General features: G+C 47.6%; 2 protein-coding genes and 1 non-coding gene across 8 annotated transcripts in view; 2 read left to right on the top strand and 1 right to left on the bottom strand.

Moving 5' to 3' along the window:
* Nucleotides 1-10,099, top strand: part of LOC135808362 (telomerase reverse transcriptase-like) — a 34,837-nt gene extending 24,738 nt beyond the window's left edge. For all 4 annotated transcript variants that reach the window (XM_065321541.1, XM_065321542.1, XM_065321540.1 and 1 more), the window contains exons 29-36: nt 402-471; nt 707-749; nt 1,690-1,819; nt 6,358-6,419; nt 7,153-7,202; nt 7,457-7,556; nt 8,062-8,303; nt 9,300-10,099. In XM_065321541.1, coding sequence (XP_065177613.1) covers nt 402-471; nt 707-749; nt 1,690-1,819; nt 6,358-6,419; nt 7,153-7,202; nt 7,457-7,556; nt 8,062-8,112 — 506 coding nt within the window. In that variant the 3' untranslated portion in view covers nt 8,113-8,303; nt 9,300-10,099. The remainder of the gene's footprint in view (nt 1-401; nt 472-706; nt 750-1,689; nt 1,820-6,357; nt 6,420-7,152; nt 7,203-7,456; nt 7,557-8,061; nt 8,304-9,299) is intronic.
* The window catches only part of LOC135808364 (ankyrin repeat and SAM domain-containing protein 3-like), a 30,242-nt gene continuing 18,913 nt past the window's right edge, over nt 8,884-20,212 (bottom strand). For all 3 annotated transcript variants that reach the window (XM_065321546.1, XM_065321545.1, XM_065321544.1), the window contains 8 exons: nt 18,805-18,926; nt 18,367-18,448; nt 17,403-17,547; nt 15,540-16,485; nt 14,530-14,605; nt 12,839-12,904; nt 9,642-9,849; nt 8,884-9,402 (listed from right to left, as the gene is read on the bottom strand). In XM_065321546.1, coding sequence (XP_065177618.1) covers nt 9,305-9,402; nt 9,642-9,849; nt 12,839-12,904; nt 14,530-14,605; nt 15,540-16,485; nt 17,403-17,547; nt 18,367-18,448; nt 18,805-18,908 — 1,725 coding nt within the window. In that variant the 5' untranslated portion in view covers nt 18,909-18,926 and the 3' untranslated portion in view covers nt 8,884-9,304. The remainder of the gene's footprint in view (nt 9,403-9,641; nt 9,850-12,838; nt 12,905-14,529; nt 14,606-15,539; nt 16,486-17,402; nt 17,548-18,366; nt 18,449-18,804; nt 18,927-20,212) is intronic.
* Trnap-ugg (transfer RNA proline (anticodon UGG)) lies at nt 19,031-19,102 on the top strand. The gene has a single exon. It is a non-coding gene; the product is annotated as a tRNA-Pro (tRNA).

Below are 20,212 nucleotides of genomic sequence, written 5' to 3'. Positions count from 1 at the left end.
AGAGTTACCAACTTCACTACTAATGTACATTTGAGATGGTGAAACACATACAGAAGTAAGGTTTGCTTGCCCATTCTCTCTCTCTCACACACACTCACACTCACTCTCTCTCTCTCTCTCTCTCTCTCTCTCTCTCTCTCTCTCTCTCTCTCTCTCACACTCACTCACTCACTCACTCTCTCTCTCTCTCTCTCTCTCTCTCTCTCTCTCTCTCTCTCTCTCTCTCTCTCTCTCTCTCACACACACACACACACACACACACACACACACACACACACACACACACACACACACACACACACACACACACACACACACACACACACACACACACTCTCTCTCTCTCTCTCTCTCTCTCTCTTTCTATTTCCTTTCTCTTCATTGTTTCTCACTGGCTGTAGACCTATCTGATTCATTGACGGTGGACCACGCTGGCCGCACGTTCGTATCTGCCAAGAGCAGCATGCTGATGTGAGTAGCATAGACAATAGAAGCATCTGTTGACAAGCAACAACGCTCTCTGAGGAGCAAGCAGCTGTTATTCCATTCTGCGGAAATTGATCTCGTTTTGAGGCACATTCCTGTTTGACGAGAAGGCAGAAATGCATGTGTATCTGGTGAAGTAAAATGTACTGCTTCTGAAATACTCTTGTCTCTTGTCTCTTGTTCTTTGTAACTATGGTAACCATGGTGGTGCCTACGGTAGGACGCTGAAGACAAAGTGCAATGCTATCCTTCTGGATCGCTCGGTAAGTTTGCCTGAATCGTATTGTGGTACACTGAATCTTTGACTGTGTTGTTGGAGTGAGTGTCTAAGCTGCAATAGTAACAAACTCTGTGAGCAAGTTAGTATTTCATATATGAGCCGAGTCTACGTCTTTCTTTGCATAATCAAGGACGGTGTACAGTTTAAAGTAATGTATCTATCAATGCCATCTTATTTTGGGCAGGGAGGGTTAGGACTATGAGCTAGTGGTGAAACGAATATCAAAACCCAGTAGCCAAATGTTCTTCGGCTGAACGAACGAACGAACGAATATCCTTTCGTTAACACGGATGACATCACATGCCCTCCTCTCAGTCATTTTATTGGATATTGTCACTATTATTAGGCATGACGAGCGAAGGTATATATTTCTTCATCATTTCTAGGTCATTTTTCACAAAAATCCCCAGCTGAAGTGCCTTTCACAGGCTCAAAAACAGCTTGAGCTTGAGACGTGATTTTCGTTCGAGCGCCATACCTCCCCTCCAGGACCGCAGATTGCGTTCGGGTGGCTTCTAAACAACAGCTGAGAGTTTGCTAATGCTGATAGATCTTTCAATGAAGCGATTCGGTCAAGTATTCACGAAGTTACGAAAGTTTGAAGTCGCCCGGTTGATTCTGCATACCGGGTTAACGAATATTCGCCATGAGAAATATTCGTTCGAATGTGTCAAACCGAACGAATATTCGAACATTCGGTATATTCGTTTCACCACTACTATGAGCCCAATGTTCCTAATGCTTTCAGCTTGACAGGCTGCAGCAGGCCAAGAACCTATAGCGAGAACAGCTGTTGCCTTTTTGCACTGTGTGATGGTTTGGTTCATAGCAGAGTGAACTAGTCCTCTGTTGTCTATCATTCATCTTCGGCTTCTCGGAATTGCTTTTTGCCATGTTATGTCTGCTGATTTTCCTTTCTATAGCTGAACTCTGAGCAAACAGTTGTGAAGAATGTCTACCAGGCGTTCTTGTTTGTTGCAATGAAGTTTCACGCGTTGAGCAGGCGTCTGCCCCAGGGACATCGCCTGAGGCACAGCATGAACCTGATGCAGGGTAAGAGTTGCCGGTCGGGCATAGACGGTCTATTCAGCTGTTTTGCTCTGTGTGTGTGTGTGTGCGTGCGTGTGTGTGTGTGTGTGTGTGTGTGTGTGTGTGTGTGTGTGTGTGTATGTGTGTGTGTGTGTGTGTACAAGAGGCTTGGCTGCATCTTCTAACTTCAACATCGGAACTAGCCATGTTGCTTTCACTCCAGCATGAACCCGATTCATATTCACTCTGGATACATCAGTACACACTACCTCCTTTTCGCCAGGTCGCACGGTAGCGAAAACGTCTTGATCGTGGCTGCTGGTTTTGCCTCATCAGTGGATTTGCCGGAGTCAAATGCATCCACAATGCGCCGCAGAAGCTCGGTCCGGTAGGCCGCTTTCATGCTGCGAATCACGCCTTGGTCCATCGGCTGGCTCCTGGATGTTGAGTTCGGAGGGAAGTAATGAATGGTTATGTGCGAGAAGTTCGCAGTCAGGGTTGCGGCTGAGTGGGTCGAGCAGTTGTCCGAGAAAAGGAGCACTTTTCGCTTCTGCTTGGCCATTTCCTGGTTGAAATTCATCGGCCACTCCTTGAACAATGATCCTGTCATCCATGCGTTCTTCGAGTGCTTGTACGTCACCGGCAAGGATCTGGCATTCTTGAAGCACCTTGGGTTTTTGTAATGCCCAATAACCAGTGTCACCAGCTTCTCCCAACCATCCATATTGGCGGCTAACAATACACTCAGCCTCTCCTTTTTCTTCCCGCCCTGGCACTTCTCTCCGCGGAATGCTAGAGTATGGTGAGGAAGGAGCCGGTAAAACAATGCAGTTTCGTCCGCATTGAATACATTCTTGGGTTCATACCCTTCAATCAATGTTGGGAGAACATCGTGGAGCCATTGATCGATGTTGTGGTCAAAAAAATTGACGAAGAAGGAACGCATACAAAAAAGAAAGAGAGAAAGGTAGCTGACCTGCATGACGAGACGAGGTGGACCTGGACGAGACGAGGTGGACCTGGACGAGACGAGGTTGGAGATGAGACGAGGTTGGCGACAAGACGAGACTGACGACGAGACGAATGCCGGGCGGTAGTGGACGAGGGTCGTCGGTTCCGAGCAATGGTCGGGCGCCAATGTTGAGTCCGAAGAAGGATGACATTGCGTGACGACACAGCACGACGACACAGCTCCACGACGAACACGGACAGGGGTGACGAATAAACAAGGACAGTCCAGCAGTGACGGGAGCAACACTACACGTAAATCACATCTCAGGGTCGTGAGCTGTGGAGGCAGAACTCCGCGTCGAGTAAAGTTGGGCGCCAATGTTAGGTCCAAAGAAGAGAGGTTTCTTACTCACTAACACAACTGACAACGGGAACAGGTAGGTTGATGGAACGACATTTATTATAGACGACGAGACAAGAGACCAGGACGAACGGAACGACTACATTGAAGAGTGAGAAAGAGATTATCTGAAGAAAGCGAGCTTATTGAAGAGAGAGAGCTGAAGAGAGCGAGTTGAAGAGGAGAGCAACGCAATATAAAGGGCCTGGGTAGCTATGGCATACATGGGCGCGCAAGTAGCTACCCAGGCCAAATGAATAATGCATGAACTAACGTTACTTGTGGGCCTAACACCCTTCAATCAATGTTGGGAGAACATCGTGGAGCCATTGATCGATGTTGTGATCAGCTGCAGCTTCTCTCCTCTCTCCAGCTTTCATCCTCAGCGAGACTTGGTGTCGTGCCTTGAAGCGACTAATGAAGCCTTTGCTCGCTGAGAACTTCTCGCTTGATATCCCCCGCTGTCAACATCGACATCGACATCTTGTTCGCATTGCCACATCGATTGACGTCCCCATTTCCTTTCGTTCCTTCTTCTTCTTTTTTCAGAGTTTTCTTCTGGGCACTGTTTTACGTCGTGTCTGGAACCACTCAATGTCTTGCAAGCTTCTCCGCTTCCATCGTCATGATGTCATCAGTCACATCCAGATTTGCAGCTCTAGCGCTAGTGAGCCAATTTCGCAGAGCGGCATCCAGCTCTGGCCAGCGAGACTTCCTTACGCGCTGTGCAGACGAGTACCGCTCACCGCTAAGGCAGGCATGCTTGATTGTGTCCTTTTTGTTTTAGCACGGTGTAGACTTGCGACAGACGTTGGGAGCGATGCCGCTGCTTTCAATCCTTTTTCTTGCATCTGCACGATCTCGTATTTCTCTTTGAGAGAAAGTGCATCCTATGTTGCCTTTGCACTTGCAGACTTCAACATAACTGCTCAAACTAGACCTGACCGGCTTTCCTACTTCTACTTTCAGGACAACTACACTCACAGACGTTTGAAACGATATGACTCCAAAGATTTTAATTTTTGTCCTTTCAACAGCATGCTCGGATCCGCGCAGGGCACTATGACCCGGCTACTGCACATGTCGGAAGTTCCAACCATACCCGGTGTCATACCCGATACAATACCATACTCGGTGTCATACCCGGTGTCATACCCGGTGTCATACCCGGTGTCATACCCGGTGTCATACCCGGTGTCATGCCCGGTGTCATGCCCGGTGCCATGCCCGGTGTCATACCCGGTGTCATGCCCGGTGTCATGCCCGGTGTCATGCCCGGTGGCATGCCCGGTGTCATGCCCGGTGTCATGCCCGGTGTCATGCCCGGTGTCATGCCCGGTGTCATGCCCGGTGTCATGCCCGGTGTCATGCCCGGTGTCATGCCCGGTACCATACCCAATACCATACACAATACCATACACAATATAACTCAGATAACATTCCCCTGACACAAACACCACTCTTTAGAGGGACGATCCTCTTTAATATTGAATAAGTGTCCATCAATGGTTGACACCACCCTGAGCAGTAAGCTTTGCTCTCAGCCGAGTGTAACGTGTAACTTTAATGATGGGTCACCTGGCTTTTAAAAATACATTTTCGATATAGGGCAGTGCCTACACACAGATTACGTACAACACGAAGAAAAGTTACGACTTTTGCACAGGTCCTTACTGCTTACTGCTGCGTGTTTGATCTACAGGTTTGGGTAGAAACTACTTCTTTCGGTAGAGGTGTTCGTTTTTTGAAAAAAAAATTCTACTCAAAAGGGTATATTCTACTTTTCCTCTACCGGCTCTACCAGGAAAAAGTTGGTAGAGCTACGGGATTTCCAGCAGGATCAAGGATTTGTACACAACTCCATACAGAGGAGAAACATTTCACGTACATATCGTGTAAACTACTAAATCCGGTAGAATAGCGTTCTTGCACTTGCCTCTACCATCTACCTCTATCGGTAGAGTGACTCTACTCTACTCTACCAGGTAGTTAAAAACTAACTCAGCCTTAGTCTAGTGGACGGGTTGTCTTGTCATGCATCATTGCTACGGTGTGCAATGGGAGATCAGGGTATGTGATGTATGTACTGGGACAAACGCTTCGCTTGTCTCCAGTTGTACCGAGCAGAGCAAAGAAATCTTGTTAGGGCAATGCCCCCACAGCCACTTGGAGATCACGTACAGTATGATTGGCTATCACACTAGGTGGTCTTATGTGTCAAGTCAGAAGTGCAGAAAAAGCTAAGAATGTAATTGGCTTTGTTCGCTGTGTTCATATCGGCAAGAGTACATAACCCCCTAGAGTGTGCAACTGCCTGCACAACCTCTATGCTGTGCTGCGACATCAGAACTTCACATCACGTGACATGGCTCAAAAGGTTACGTTGGCAAACAGTGCAAAGTGACCACAAGACTGTTGAACCCGAAGCAGGGTTGCGTGCAACCCTGTATCTATCATGCACAGAGTGCGAATAATGTGTACGGGTTCATCACGTGATGTGAAGTTCTGCCGTCGCAGACCCGGGCCATAGCTGGAGTTGCACACTCTTCGGGGTTATGTCCTCTTGATATCGGGAATGCATTCAAACCATTCCTAAGTTCATGTTCAGGCGAGACCAGCGATCCCATTCGCTCCTCGGGTGTGGACTCGCAGGTCTAGTCCTTGTGCTCATGATTGACAACAGTGTTCATGAGACCGGCTACAATTGTAGATCCACAGCGCTATGGCTGCTTATCTGTCTTATCAGATTGAAGAACAATGGAAAGCATTGCAAACGTTCATGTTGGCCTTAAAGGGGGGTAACACCTCTACCACTGTAAAACATCTAATGTTAGGTGCATTGAAATGTTTTCGGTGTCATGCACCTGACAGGTTTTAGGTGATAATGTAGAATTAGGTGACCAGCATTACCTGCACGTACTGTGCATACTCTGGTGCCTTTTAGGTGCATTGAAATTTCGGTGTCATGCACCTGACAGGTTTTAGGTGGTAATGTAGAATTAGGTGACCAGCATTACCTGCACTTACAGTGCATACTCTAGTGCCTTTTAGGTGTAATCTAAATTTAGGTGCCTGGTTTCTCTACCGAAATAAGTCAAATACGTACGCATGTTGATGAAGAAATTACAATGTTCTCTGTCACTGAATTTGCTATGGCTGATGCTACTGATGCTGTTGATGCCACTGTCTGTGTACCCCCATGAACCACTAGGGCTACTGGCTGACCTCATTGCTGAGTTCTTCAAGCATGCATCACGACAGCTTCGGCCAATGGTGAGGCACCACTTTGCTACCATACTACACCCATGCATGCACTGCTCACCCTTCACTGCTCCTGTTGACCAGTGCATTGTCACACTGCACATACTCAGTAGAGAGAAGGGGAAACTAAAACTGTACTCTACTGCTGCATGTATGTGTATTGAGCTGTATTCCCTTCTCTCTGCCAGTAAAAGTACAACAGTGGACCAAGGTTATCCCTTATCAGGGCTCTCGCCAAGGGAGGGGGCAGCAGCACCCTCTACGCTGATCACGTGTCACCTACTCATTTCTCGATTTTTGTGTTTTTCAGTTCACACAACACAAATGAAGCCACAAATCGATCGTTCCGGGTGCATACGTTGCATTTCGTGTGACACAGCAATATTGGAACATGTTTGTTTCCCCTGCTCCACCCCTCTACTATTTTCTTCCTCGCTAGAACCATGGTCACCATGGTTACTGAGGCATGTGAGCACTCTCAGCACACACCTTGACTCCATCATTTGCGTCCCATGTCTATAAGGCTCTGCACGCAGGTGTATTTGGAACTCTCTGTTGAGCCATCGCAACTCACCCCAGTGTGTGCCTTGCCTTTCCATTGAATCTTCTGAGGCTGTACTGATGAGAGTGATCTTGTGAAGAGAAAGTGAGTTTGACAATGGTGGTGCATGTCCTTCCCAAATTGTGTTATTATGCTGTTGCATCTCAGCTGACTCCAGGCAGCTATGTTTCTTTTGCATTGCAGGTAGCTGGTGTCCAAGGTGGACTGCCGATACACTACAAACAAGTTGACAGGTATGTGCACAGTACTGCTCCATATAGAACGTGGCGTTTGTGAAACTATTGTATAAGTAGTGCGATTGCCACTGCCTGGAACACACACTTCGAAATCTCCTGCAGCAGAGAGGAAAGCAGAAAGTCATTGTTACGGTTGACCTCACTTGTTTGTGCTGCTGAGTATTAGTATTCGGGCTTGATCTGTGTGTTTGTGTGCGTTCGTGCACGTGCCTGGGTGTGTCTGTGTGTGTCTGTGTGTGTTACCTATGTAGCATTGCCCACCGTGCATTTCACCATGTTCTGCAACGCCATCACTCAGCATACAGCAGCCAGTTCATCCATCGCTGCCGTCATCGCGCCATCACATGCCAGGTAATGTGTTAGCCCAGTCCTTCATGTCATAGTGTAACATGTGAACTGACGGTGACGCAGTGGGGACAATTACATGTGCCAGGTAGTGTGTTAGCCCAGTCTTTTATGTCCTACTGTACATCATACCGGTAACATGTGAACAGATTGTGACGCAGTGGGAACATGTGCCAGGTGGTACTGGCTGACATCCAACCCTGCACAGCTTGTGAAGCTGATGCCCAGGGCTGGACTTCACCTGACACTGTTCTGCAATACTGTTTGGTGCCAAAGAACTGGGGTTCAGAGTCGTACCATAGGCAATTCTTATTTTTCATGTAGAACTGTCGATAAAGTGAGCCATCGTGTATATAGGTATCCTGCACCTGGTAATACTAGTATTTTAGCCTGTCTGTTCTTTAGTGATCAGTAGTCCGGTAGTCCTGTAGTACATACTGTGTATGTAGCCTACAGACAGGTGATGTGTGTCCGTGTACGTACATGTTTGTGTTACTAACACCATGCACAGGAACATGTCAAGCCAGAGTGGACTGAGGAAATCGAGATGATCCTTCTCTAGACTTATTACGTCACTTGTCACACTGTGAGTGTCACCAGAGCTGCAGCAGTCGTACCAGTTCCCTGCGTCCTGTCACAGCAGCTCGTGCATGCAGAGCGCAAAGAGACTCGACCGTCTACAACCAGTGTCCTGACCAGCACTTCTGCCCAGCTAGCTTCTGATGCTGCATTTCCCCAACAGAGCCAGGAAAGGTTAGTGCTGCACACAGTATGGTCTGTGGCTGTACTGATTCTACTGTCATCAAGGGGGGGGGGGGCTGCCATGATTGCCATGGTTACTGGTAGTATTGTTGCAGAAGAAGGATCCACTAGCGGCATTCGAACGGTGAACGTGTGGTGAACGAGGTCGGCCAGAGACCACACAGGCAGGGAGTAGACTAAAGCCTCCCTCTTTCACGCTAACAACAAAATTGCTTTTAGGGGTCGTCCGTAATTATCGAAAAATTAAAAAATCTGTCCTCGTGCAAAATTGTCTCTGACCCACCCACACCCACTTCGTTCTTTGTGAACTCATCAGCGCAGCACAGAGAAAATGAGGCCGAACCTGATAGCAATGAAAAATAAAATTTCCAAAGCCAAATTTAAACCAGGCCCGAACGTACCTTGCCGAGTGCTCAAACTGACTAAATGCAAACAGCAAAGGCACATGAGAGTGCTCAACTACTACAAGAGCAGGAGCGAAAAATACTCAATGTACACTACACTCAATCAATGTACACTACACTCAATCAATGTACACTACATGTATGCACAGTATAGTCAGTGCAAAAAGTCACGGTATGAAAGTCACTGAAGTAAAAAATAATAATAAAAAGGTACAAAAATCAAAAAAATCCGCCAGCGTTCTTGACCGCCCACACTCGTTTTGCTTATTTTTTATTTTTTCGAAAATTACGGACGACCCCTTTAATACAATAAAATCTCAAGTTTTGAAAATAAGAAAATATGTTATACGTGTCAAGCAGGAATACATTGTCAAAGAAGTGGCTCGAATTGAGGCAATTAAGCCACCTATTCCAATTGGTTGCAAACTCTATGATAATTCCAGTTGATCAAAACAAACAAAGCGCTCATACTCAAGTAATTGTAAGGGGTGTAGAATCAATCAAGCAAGGCTTGCCAAAGTGTCCATCAAGAATTCAAAAAGAAATCGCCTGCGACCTCTCACCACTTTCGTATCGTTTTCAGATTAATCATCCGCTACTCTGCATTGACTTCAATGCTGTCTTCATCTGCTGATAGCACTGCCGTGCAAGGACAGTTGCCTCTGCTGCACTGCTACCTTCCAAGTCTGGGCAAGAAACAAACAACATCAGACATGACAACTGATCATGCTATGGTGCTGCACTGCTGTCATAACTCTGCACATCGTTGGAGCAAGCTGAGGGTAGCACACCCACTTTTAGTATCAACTACACTTCGCTGGTGATGTTATTAGTCTAATTTCAACGAATTCTGCGGCTGGCCCGCTCATCTACACATTAACTGCTTCTGACTGCTTCTATACAATGTTTATGCTGACACACATACCTTGCATCTTTTCGAGGAGACTTGATTGTCCCTTCAGTGCCAGCTCGAGTTGCTTTCTTGCGGCTTTCAGTGACTTGTGTGACATGCGTGCCGTCTGCTCCAAAGCCTGACTTGCCGCGCGCTCATCCAGGAGGCAGGCTTCAGTGGCAGCGCGTAGATCATGTTCTTGCTGTAGCTGAGCATGGTATCTGTGAAGCTGTTCCACACACTGTGTACGGAACACACCATGCCATAACAACATCACTTATTATCATTATTTTATCTCTTGCAGCTGCAAGCTTCCAGTTATTCAAATGATACCTCAATGGCCAATGTGTGAGGATTTTCATCAAGTATTTATTTTATTTGGTTTACTATTTATGGCACGTCTGACTTATTTTTTATCCTCAATTACAGAATTTCCAGAATGTCTATATTCTCTGTACAGCTCACTGTAAACAGTGGGTGTGTACTGTCAAGCCTCTTAGGCCCTCTGCTGTACTGTCAAGCCTCTCAGTCTCTATGCTGTACTGTCAAGCCTCTCAGTCTCTATGCTGTACTGTCAAGCCTCTCGGTCTCTATGCTGTACTGTCAAGCCTCTCGGTCTCTATGCTGTACTGTCAAGCCTCTCGGTCTCTATGCTGTACTGTCAAGCCTCTCAGTCTCTATGCTGTACTGTCAAGCCTCTCAGTCTCTATGCTGTACTGTCAAGCCTCTCGGTCTCTATGCTGTACTGTCAAGCCTCTCGGTCGCTATGCTGTACTGTCAAGCCTCTCAGTCTCTATGCTGTACTGTCAAGCCTCTCGGTCTCTATGCTGTACTGTCAAGCCTCTCAGTCTCTATGCTGTACTGTCAAGCCTCTCAGTCTCTATGCTGTACTGTCAAGCCTCTCGGTCTCTATGCTGTACTGTCAAGCCTCTCGGTCTCTATGCTGTACTGTCAAGCCTCTCGGTCTCTATGCTGTACTGTCAAGCCTCTCAGTCTCTATGCTGTACTGTCAAGCCTCTCAGTCTCTATGCTGTACTGTCAAGCCTCTCGGTCTCTATGCTGTACTGTCAAGCCTCTCGGTCTCTATGCTGTACTGTCAAGCCTCTCAGTCTCTATGCTGTACTGTCAAGCCTCTCGGTCTCTATGCTGTACTGTCAAGCCTCTCGGTCTCTATGCTGTACTGTCAAGCCTCTCAGTCTCTATGCTGTACTGTCAAGCCTCTCAGTCTCTATGCTGTACTGTCAAGCCTCTCGGTCTCTATGCTGTACTGTCAAGCCTCTCAGTCTCTATGCTGTACTGTCAAGCCTCTCAGTCTCTATGCTGTACTGTCAAGCCTCTCAGTCTCTATGCTGTACTGTCAAGCCTCTCGGTCTCTATGCTGTACTGTCAAGCCTCTCAGTCTCTATGCTGTACTGTCAAGCCTCTCAGTCTCTATGCTGTACTGTCAAGCCTCTCGGTCTCTATGCTGTACTGTCAAGCCTCTCAGTCTCTATGCTGTACTGTCAAGCCTCTCAGTCTCTATGCTGTACTGTCAAGCCTCTCGGTCTCTATGCTGTACTGTCAAGCCTCTCAGTCTCTATGCTGTACTGTCAAGCCTCTCAGTCTCTATGCTGTACTGTCAAGCCTCTCGGTCTCTATGCTGTACTGTCAAGCCTCTCGGTCTCTATGCTGTACTGTCAAGCCTCTCGGTCTCTATGCTGTACTGTCAAGCCTCTCAGTCTCTATGCTGTACTGTCAAGCCTCTCGGTCTCTATGCTGTACTGTCAAGCCTCTCAGTCTCTATGCTGTACTGTCAAGCCTCTCAGTCTCTATGCTGTACTGTCAAGCCTCTCGGTCTCTATGCTGTACTGTCAAGCCTCTCGGTCTCTATGCTGTACTGTCAAGCCTCTCGGTCTCTATGCTGTACTGTCAAGCCTCTCAGTCTCTATGCTGTACTGTCAAGCCTCTCAGTCTCTATGCTGTACTGTCAAGCCTCTCGGTCTCTATGCTGTACTGTCAAGCCTCTCGGTCTCTATGCTGTACTGTCAAGCCTCTCAGTCTCTATGCTGTACTGTCAAGCCTCTTAGGCCCTCTGCTGTACTGTCAAGCCTCTCAGTCTCTATGCTGTACTGTCAAGCCTCTCAGTCTCTATGCTGTACTGTCAAGCCTCTCAGTCTCTATGCTGTACTGTCAAGCCTCTCAGTCTCTATGCTGTACTGTCAAGCCTCTCGGTCTCTATGCTGTACTGTCAAGCCTCTCAGTCTCTATGCTGTACTGTCAAGCCTCTCAGTCTCTATGCTGTACTGTCAAGCCTCTCGGTCTCTATGCTGTACTGTCAAGCCTCTCAGTCTCTATGCTGTACTGTCAAGCCTCTCAGTCTCTATGCTGTACTGTCAAGCCTCTCGGTCTCTATGCTGTACTGTCAAGCCTCTCAGTCTCTATGCTGTACTGTCAAGCCTCTCAGTCTCTATGCTGTACTGTCAAGCCTCTCGGTCTCTATGCTGTACTGTCAAGCCTCTCGGTCTCTATGCTGTACTGTCAAGCCTCTCGGTCTCTATGCTGTACTGTCAAGCCTCTCAGTCTCTATGCTGTACTGTCAAGCCTCTCGGTCTCTATGCTGTACTGTCAAGCCTCTCAGTCTCTATGCTGTACTGTCAAGCCTCTCAGTCTCTATGCTGTACTGTCAAGCCTCTCGGTCTCTATGCTGTACTGTCAAGCCTCTCGGTCTCTATGCTGTACTGTCAAGCCTCTCGGTCTCTATGCTGTACTGTCAAGCCTCTCAGTCTCTATGCTGTACTGTCAAGCCTCTCAGTCTCTATGCTGTACTGTCAAGCCTCTCGGTCTCTATGCTGTACTGTCAAGCCTCTCGGTCTCTATGCTGTACTGTCAAGCCTCTCAGTCTCTATGCTGTACTGTCAAGCCTCTTAGGCCCTCTGCTGTACTGTCAAGCCTCTCAGTCTCTATGCTGTACTGTCAAGCCTCTTAGTCTCTATGCTGTACTGTCAAGCCTCTCAGTCTCTATGCTGTACTGCCAAGCCTCTCGGTCTCTATGCTGTACTGTCAAGCCTCTCGGTTTCTATGCTCTCCCATGCTCTAAGCCTCTCAGTCTCTATGCTCCCATGCTCTATGCTCTCACACTTGTAGTGACGTGCCGTGAACCTGTGAAACTATTCTGAACCGATTGAGCAGGCTTGCGATTCAGCACGGTAAGAAAGTGATTTCCAGGTAACCACAGCCACAGTCAAGCTTACCTGTTGATGTTTCTCTGTTAGTTCCCGAAGCTGTATGTCCATGTGATCTGCATACGCCTGTTCAAGCTACGACAAGCACACATGTACAGGCGAAAGAAGTAGAAGTAGTACTAGTACTAGTACATCCAATCGCACTTGATCTGGTGGCAGATTGAGAAGTGTGGATGGCAGCATTGCTGTAACAATATCGTTATTCATACAGCACAAACCTAGGCTGCAAGTCCACCCCTACCTAAGCCCTGGGTATTTCACGCCATCTTTGCCATGTGCTACTGATATTTGTAAAATGTCAAAGGTTAGCAGGAACAGCCTCCCACAGCATACAATTGCATAGACATTGTATTGCGCAAGACGGGGTGGCATGGACTGAAGTAGTACAGTTGTGGCAAGTGAAATCCGACACTTAGCATAAGGGACTGTACAGTGGCGTAGGAGGGGTTTTTGGAAGTGGTACGACTAAAGGTCGGCGCGGCCGAAGGCCGTTTTGGAGGGGGTCCGGGGGACCTCCCCCGGGAAAATTTTGTAAAAAAGACACAAAATCCTGTGTTCTGGGACCTTCTGGCACACTTCTGGCACAGTTTATAAGTCATAGAATTATTTCACGGGCAGAAGAGACGTGCATGGACATGCACAGATGCATGACAGATCTACGAGTACGAGTCTAGAAAAAGGTCAAAGTCTGATGCGCATATGCATCGATGGATCCTGATTTTTTTATTACGGTTTTGCACGTTCCGGACGGACCACACTTTTCGAAAAGTGGTACGGCCATGGTCGTACCAGTCGTAGCGGGTGCTACGCCCCTGCTGTACCATGCAGTCTGCAGCCCCTGCAGCCCTGCATACGTACGTAGTGCATGTGTTACATACAACTTGATCTGTCTCATGACAGAACTCGTACTAGGTAGATCTACTCATCACAGTCAAGGTTCACAGTCAAGTTTCAAAAGGTGCTGGCAAAAATGAATGAGCACTGGATACCAATACTCCTTATGTGTACCATGTTTGTGAACTGTGTGTATCTACGCTGTGACCTTTCGATCTGTTTGGGATGCATACGGCTCTATAGTACAAATTAGGTGCAGTGCATTACATCATTGATGTCCATTTGTGGCGCTGTCCCCTATGGCAAGTGTCGGATTTCACTTGCCATGACTGTACTAGTCATGTTGTCATCATCATTACACCGTGCTGCTCAATGAAATCCGATCAAGCGAGTGAATGGCACACCGGGCAGCGCTGTACAGCCCAAGCGAGTGAATGCCACACCGGGCAGCGCTGTACAGCCCCAGACCTGCTAACACTGGAATGTTGTACTGGTACAGGGCGCAAACTTGATCCACTCGATCGGATTTCATTGAGCAGCACTTCACTTGAAAGTCACACGGTATCAGCATGAGCTACAGAACAGTGACATCGGATGGCAAGAATAGGTTTAGCGTGGCATGTTCTTTCAAGGGCATCAAGTATGTGGTTTCTATACCCTGACTAACTGGTCCTGCAACTTCTGTGTTTTCTTGGAGTTTGATACAAAACCAGTTTTTCCCAACGCTACCGTATAGCATAGGTCACGATTTTATCGTCTCAATGAGGTTCGAGGGCATCTGAGCAGGACGTCGTACACACATCACCATCGAAATTATCTTCATCGTCCTGGCACTAAAAGAAGACAACAGGCAGGCAGAAACTCACTCTATTTGATCCGGTCCATGCCTGGCTATGCCAACGGGCTATTGCAGATGTTATCTTGCGACGCGGACCAAACAGTCTACAAGACAAGGCACGGAAACACAGGAAACAAAGCCGGAGAAACAGTCCCAGGTCATGGCTGCACAAACCCTGCACACTACTGCAACCATGTTTCATGAATGCAGGAAGGTAATCGAAGGGTTGCAGAGTTGCTGTGACCCGCAATGACACCTTACACAATTTACAAACGCGCTGCAACTTTATTTACCACACGTGCTGTGGTTAGCAGCATCAACGGCAGTACAGGGTGGTGTGCATAGGTACGTGTGTTCCTGCAGTCGTGACCAAAGAAAACTGACGCGCAAGTCAAAAGCAGCACTGCACTTCCGTTTCAATGATATCATGCACCGTTCGAAACACCCATCCGAGAACCGCAGGGACCGCACAATCCTTGGTGCTGCTTTCGGCTCACGGGCCGGATTCCTTTGGCCACAACAGTATGCAAGCAGATGGGTGCATGCAAGAGAAGAGTTGGGAGGCTGATTGGCTGTGCTCGACTACTCTATCCGAACTGTCTTGAGCGACTCTGATTGTATGTGGAGTCAACATATATTTACTTACAGGTATAACAACAACACGCGAATATCGACACGCTCTTCAGACCTAGTGACCAATTGATTGCATGCTTTCAACCTCACGAATGACAACTTGCGAGTAACGACCCCTTTCTTGTACACGATCGAGGGTCATTGTTAATTTTAATTAAATTACGGTTCGCGTGAGACTCGGCTGGCGGCCAAGTTTCCCGCATCCACAGGAACGCCACCACACTCTTGGATCAAGGCGCAGATGCAGACCACTTTGTGGTGGGTCTGATCTACTCACCTCCTACCGCTTAGGAGGGTGGTTATATTTGACTGTATTTAAAAGCAGTGCTTACGATAACTTAGGCTGTTATGTCACCGAGTGTGCATTCTGAGTATGCTATGTATACACAACAGCTTGCAACTTACTTTAGTCCAATTTCCTTCAAGTCATCATCCGTCAATGTCAGAAATGCATGCATGTTCACGTCCTGTTCTTCGAATAGCGGCAGATACTTAGAGAGACCCAGAGCTGAGAGGAACTCCTCAATTGTTTGCGGTCGGCTCGCGTGGTGTTTTGCGGATGTGTTAGAGGCGGCACGATGCGATGGCTGTAATTCCTGGGAACTGTTTGGAGAATCTGACTCCGTCGAGGTGCTGGTCTGTCTGGTGGCAACGAAGTGTGGGTTTGCAACAGACCCGCTGCAACTACTGTGCTTCCCCGAACGAGTGCTGTTGGTCCCAGCACCATTGCTTGCACTGACATGCCGGCTACTCAGCTTACCAGTGGCATGATCCGATGTAGACAGAGAGCAGAGCTCGGCCAGTTGTCGTCCCATGTCACTGCTCTGTGGACTGGATCCAGTGCTCTCTCCACTTGATGCACGCACTGTACTCACGGCCATGTTGGCAAAACGGTCTGCACTTGTCATATTGTCATCGTCATCGTCACTGCCAGCATCAAAGTCATCAGGACTGCTACTACTGTTCCCGCTGCTGCTGCTTTCTCCATCATCGTCATCACCACCGTAATGGTCGTCATTACTATTGTGTTGTCCATCATATGTGTTCTGTGAGAGACCTCTTTGCACCGCTGCATCTGCCGGTGATTGGTCATGCGGCCCGGGAGCCCTGGCTGCTGCCAGAGCATCTGCTGTGGCTGAGTTGAGAAGATGTGCAACTGCTGCAGGGCCGTCGTGGATACCGGACCTTCCCGATGCACTGGCACCACTGCCGGCAGAAGCATGCCGCTTGCGAGACTTGTGCCCTTGGTTATGCCGGTGAATGTGCTTGCGGGGTGAACTGGCTGCTTTGCCGATCCATTCGCCCTCATACTGTGGTGGTGTGAGCCCACTACACAGGTCATCGGATAGTCCTTTACGAGGGGATAAAACATTCAAAAGAAAAGAACATGCCTTGCATTGTTTGATTGGCCTGTCAACAGAGGTGCATTATGTGATAGCTGATGTAGAGACAGCCTGCCCACCAGCGTTACAACCAGTACAGGCGGCATGTGTAAGAGATAGCTACATGTAAATGTGCAGTCAAGTGTACATTATACCCAGTGTGTGCAGCTTGTGACTAGTTTTCTCTGCATGGGTGTTTGTCACTGAAGAATTCCTGCATTGCATCATGGTTGGTGCAGATATGTGGCGGGAAGCAGCATAGAGTTGCAGTTCACTGTTGTTTAGCAGGAGACCTGCTTGAATCCTTCTTGCACGCGCTACGTAGCTAAAATGATGTAATCCAGGAATTTTGCCGTGATAGTAACCCGTCCGCTGCAAACTCTGAGCTTCATGCATTGTCGGTACAATGAATTCACCAGCCTCAGGTGCACCGCCTGTTAGCTGAGTAATGGATGATAATGACCTTCAGAAGTGTTTAGTTGAGAAAGACATTCAGCTATCCCAAGCATAACCAGACTCTAAAGAACTGGTTTGATGATAGGGGAGTTGCATAAGTGAAGTGACCACATCCAGAGAAGGAAAGCACTGATCAATGAGGGAGAGAGAAACGAGATAGCAGATTACGAGAGGAGGAGGAAAAGTAGTAGTAGATCAGGTACCATCTCTCGACACACTACTATGCACTGCCGAACTATTTACCATCTACACACTACTATGCACTGCCAAACTATTTACCATCTACACACTACTATGCACTGCCGAACTATTTACCATCTACACACTACTATGCACTGCCGAACTATTTACCATCTACACACTACTATGCACTGCCGAACTATTTACCATCTACACACTACTATGCACTGCCTAACTATTACGTCCTAACCTGCTTCACTGCGTATAGATCTTGGTGCCACTCTGCATTCTTGTGCAGCGTTTTCCAGTAACGTCATTACCACCATTGAGCCACAGCCTTGCGCCAGTGATCTTGCTGTGTGGCCGTAGTCACTCACAGCGCGTACATTTGCACCCTACAGTGGCGGACAGAGAACAACAAATTGTTCGGGCTTGACACAGAGAGAAGAAAAGAGTGGGGGTCAGTGAGGCGAAGCGTAGGACATCACTTGCAAGACTGTCAGTGTGTGCAAGCACATGCTTGTCAACATCATACCATCAGGTTGTGCAAGTGAACATCTTGCAGTTGCTACTTCCTATAGCTCTCGCAACTCAGTCCGATCCGAACTGAAATCACTACGTTCCCTTTATTCATACATGGCAACTAGCGCAGCTGGGTAGTGTGCAATGCTGAGAGTAGTGTGCAATGCTGAGAGTAGTGTGCAATGCTGAGAGTAGTGTGCAATGCTGAGAGTAGTGTGCAATGCTGAGAGTAGTGTGCAATGCTGAGAGTAGTGTGCAATGCTGAGAGTAGTGTGCAATGCTGAGAGTAGTGTGCAATGCTGAGAGTAGTGTGCAATGCTGAGAGTAGTGTGCAATGCTGAGAGTAGTGTGCAATGCTGAGAGTAGTGTGCAATGCTGAGAGTAGTGTGCAATGCTGAGAGTAGTGTGCAATGCTGAGAGTAGTGTGCAATGCTGAGAGTAGTGTGCAATGCTGAGAGTAGTGTGCAATGCTGAGAGTAGTGTGCAATGCTGAGAGTAGTGTGCAATGCTGAGCCGGAGTAGTGTGCAATGCTGAGAATCGTGTATCCGGCTATAGTGAAGCAGTGCTGCTAGTGATCAATACACTTTGAATACAATCTGACGGTGCTACAGCATGAAGAACAACACACGCACGCACACACACACGCACACACACACGCACACACACACACACGCACACACACACACGGTACCTGAGCGATTAGAAGGCTGACTACGCCTTCGTGACCCTCCTGTGCAGCGGCCATTAGTGGAGTCAGCCCAAACTCAGATTCACTGCAAAACAGCAATCACATTTTAGAAAAGAGGGAGACGGCCACAGTGTATGAAATGTAGTATTATCCACAGTGTGTGAAATGTTGTATTATCCATAGTGTGTGAAATGTTGTATTATCCACAGTGTGTGAAATGTTGTATTATCCACAGTGTGTGAAATGTTGTATTATCCACAGTGTGTGAAATGTTGTATTATCCAGCTATAGCTGGCACGTACATCAGTAACGGTCCCTCCTGAGAAAACTTCGGATAAAGGTTACGAATATTCAATTTAGCAGAAAGCTTCATCGTACACACCAAGTACATTAGATTGCAATGGCTCACAATAGGATACTGCCACTTTGGCCAACTAGTACCTTGCTTCTATATCGGCATTGTGATCCAGTAGTATTCCCACCATATTCTTATGTCCCTGGCTGGCAGAGTAGAAGAGTGCCGTGCGACCGTTTGCATCACGCATGTCGATGCTGGCACCATGCTGTGGGGAAGACAACCGGACAACGCATGCATAACTTCTCACACGCACATTATTCATTATGTCCGCACATCATTCCTATACAGTGTAGTTGAGCTGATGTGATCGGCCTGTTGGTCTAGGGGTATGATTCTCGCTTTGGGTGCGAGAGGTCCCGGGTTCAAATCCCGGACAGGCCCAATTTTTTTACTCGTTTCATCAAAACCTCTCTTTATCAGGTGCAAAGAGCTAACACAAGTTTGCTCCTAGCTGAAAATTGAACGTGGCAGATGTGTTTCTTTTTCTTTATCAAGATCAAAAGGTAGATTCCATTCCCCCCCGCTCACCTCACGACCCCCTCTGATCATTCCCGTTTTCTGACGTCTTTGCATGGAACGGTGTTCATGTGGCTCTCATGCAGCAACGGCTCCACACCTGGAAGTGCCTCCAGCAGCATTTTCAAGGAAAGGGTCTGTAAACTAAATACGTTGCTCAGCAAGACGGGCTCTGCCATGCTGTGGGTCGCTAGTACACTCAATAGTCAATACTAACTCCAACCCTTGCTTCTAGTACAGTCAACCGCTTGTCATTGTGAATAAGGACCTCGTGTATAAACGACAACTCGCGAATAACGGCACGATCCTCAGACCCAGTGCCCATTTGACTACTTACTCTCATGTTTCAACCTCACGAATAACAACTCGCGAATTGAGACACCTTTCTAATGCAAGGTCGATGGTCGGTATTCACACCGATGAGGACTATATTCCCATTTGTCCTACTCATACGGCCAAATTGATGTGTTGGTCAGGTCATGCATGACCTAGATGTCTTGGGTATGGTTAGGACGAGTCTGGAAAACCTCATCGACACTGCAGCAACTCGCTGCCCCTGCTCCTCCGTGTTAGTCTTATCCTTCTGTCCGTGTCACTGGCATCGTACTGGTGCCTGACTTGTGGTACTGTCGGACGCTAGAATTTTACCAGGCACAGCCCGGGTATACCCATAATTATGTACACAGTGGCTCAACTAATGTATAATTCTATAGACCGTTCTACATGAATTCATAACCAACCTAGGCTATGACTCTGAACCCCCAGTTGAGTTCCCAGTTGAGTTCGTCAGCACCAGGCAGTACTGTTATGTGTAAGTTATGTATTGGCTGCTGCAGAGTCTACGCATCCTGGAAAAAAACATGTACTAGAGAAAAAATATTCCGAAAAAGACTATACTGGTCCTTGTACAGACGATAACTGACTCATGACTGACTTTGTATGTAGAAAGGACATCTGAATATTGTTAGGTTCGTT

The sequence above is a fragment of the Sycon ciliatum genome, chromosome 2 (genome assembly GCF_964019385.1).
Source record: "Sycon ciliatum chromosome 2, ocSycCili1.1, whole genome shotgun sequence".
NCBI classification, from domain to species: Eukaryota; Metazoa; Porifera; class Calcarea; order Leucosolenida; family Sycettidae; genus Sycon; species Sycon ciliatum.
The sequence above is the reverse complement of the archived record's forward strand: the minus strand, read 5'-3'. Positions and strand labels throughout refer to the sequence as shown.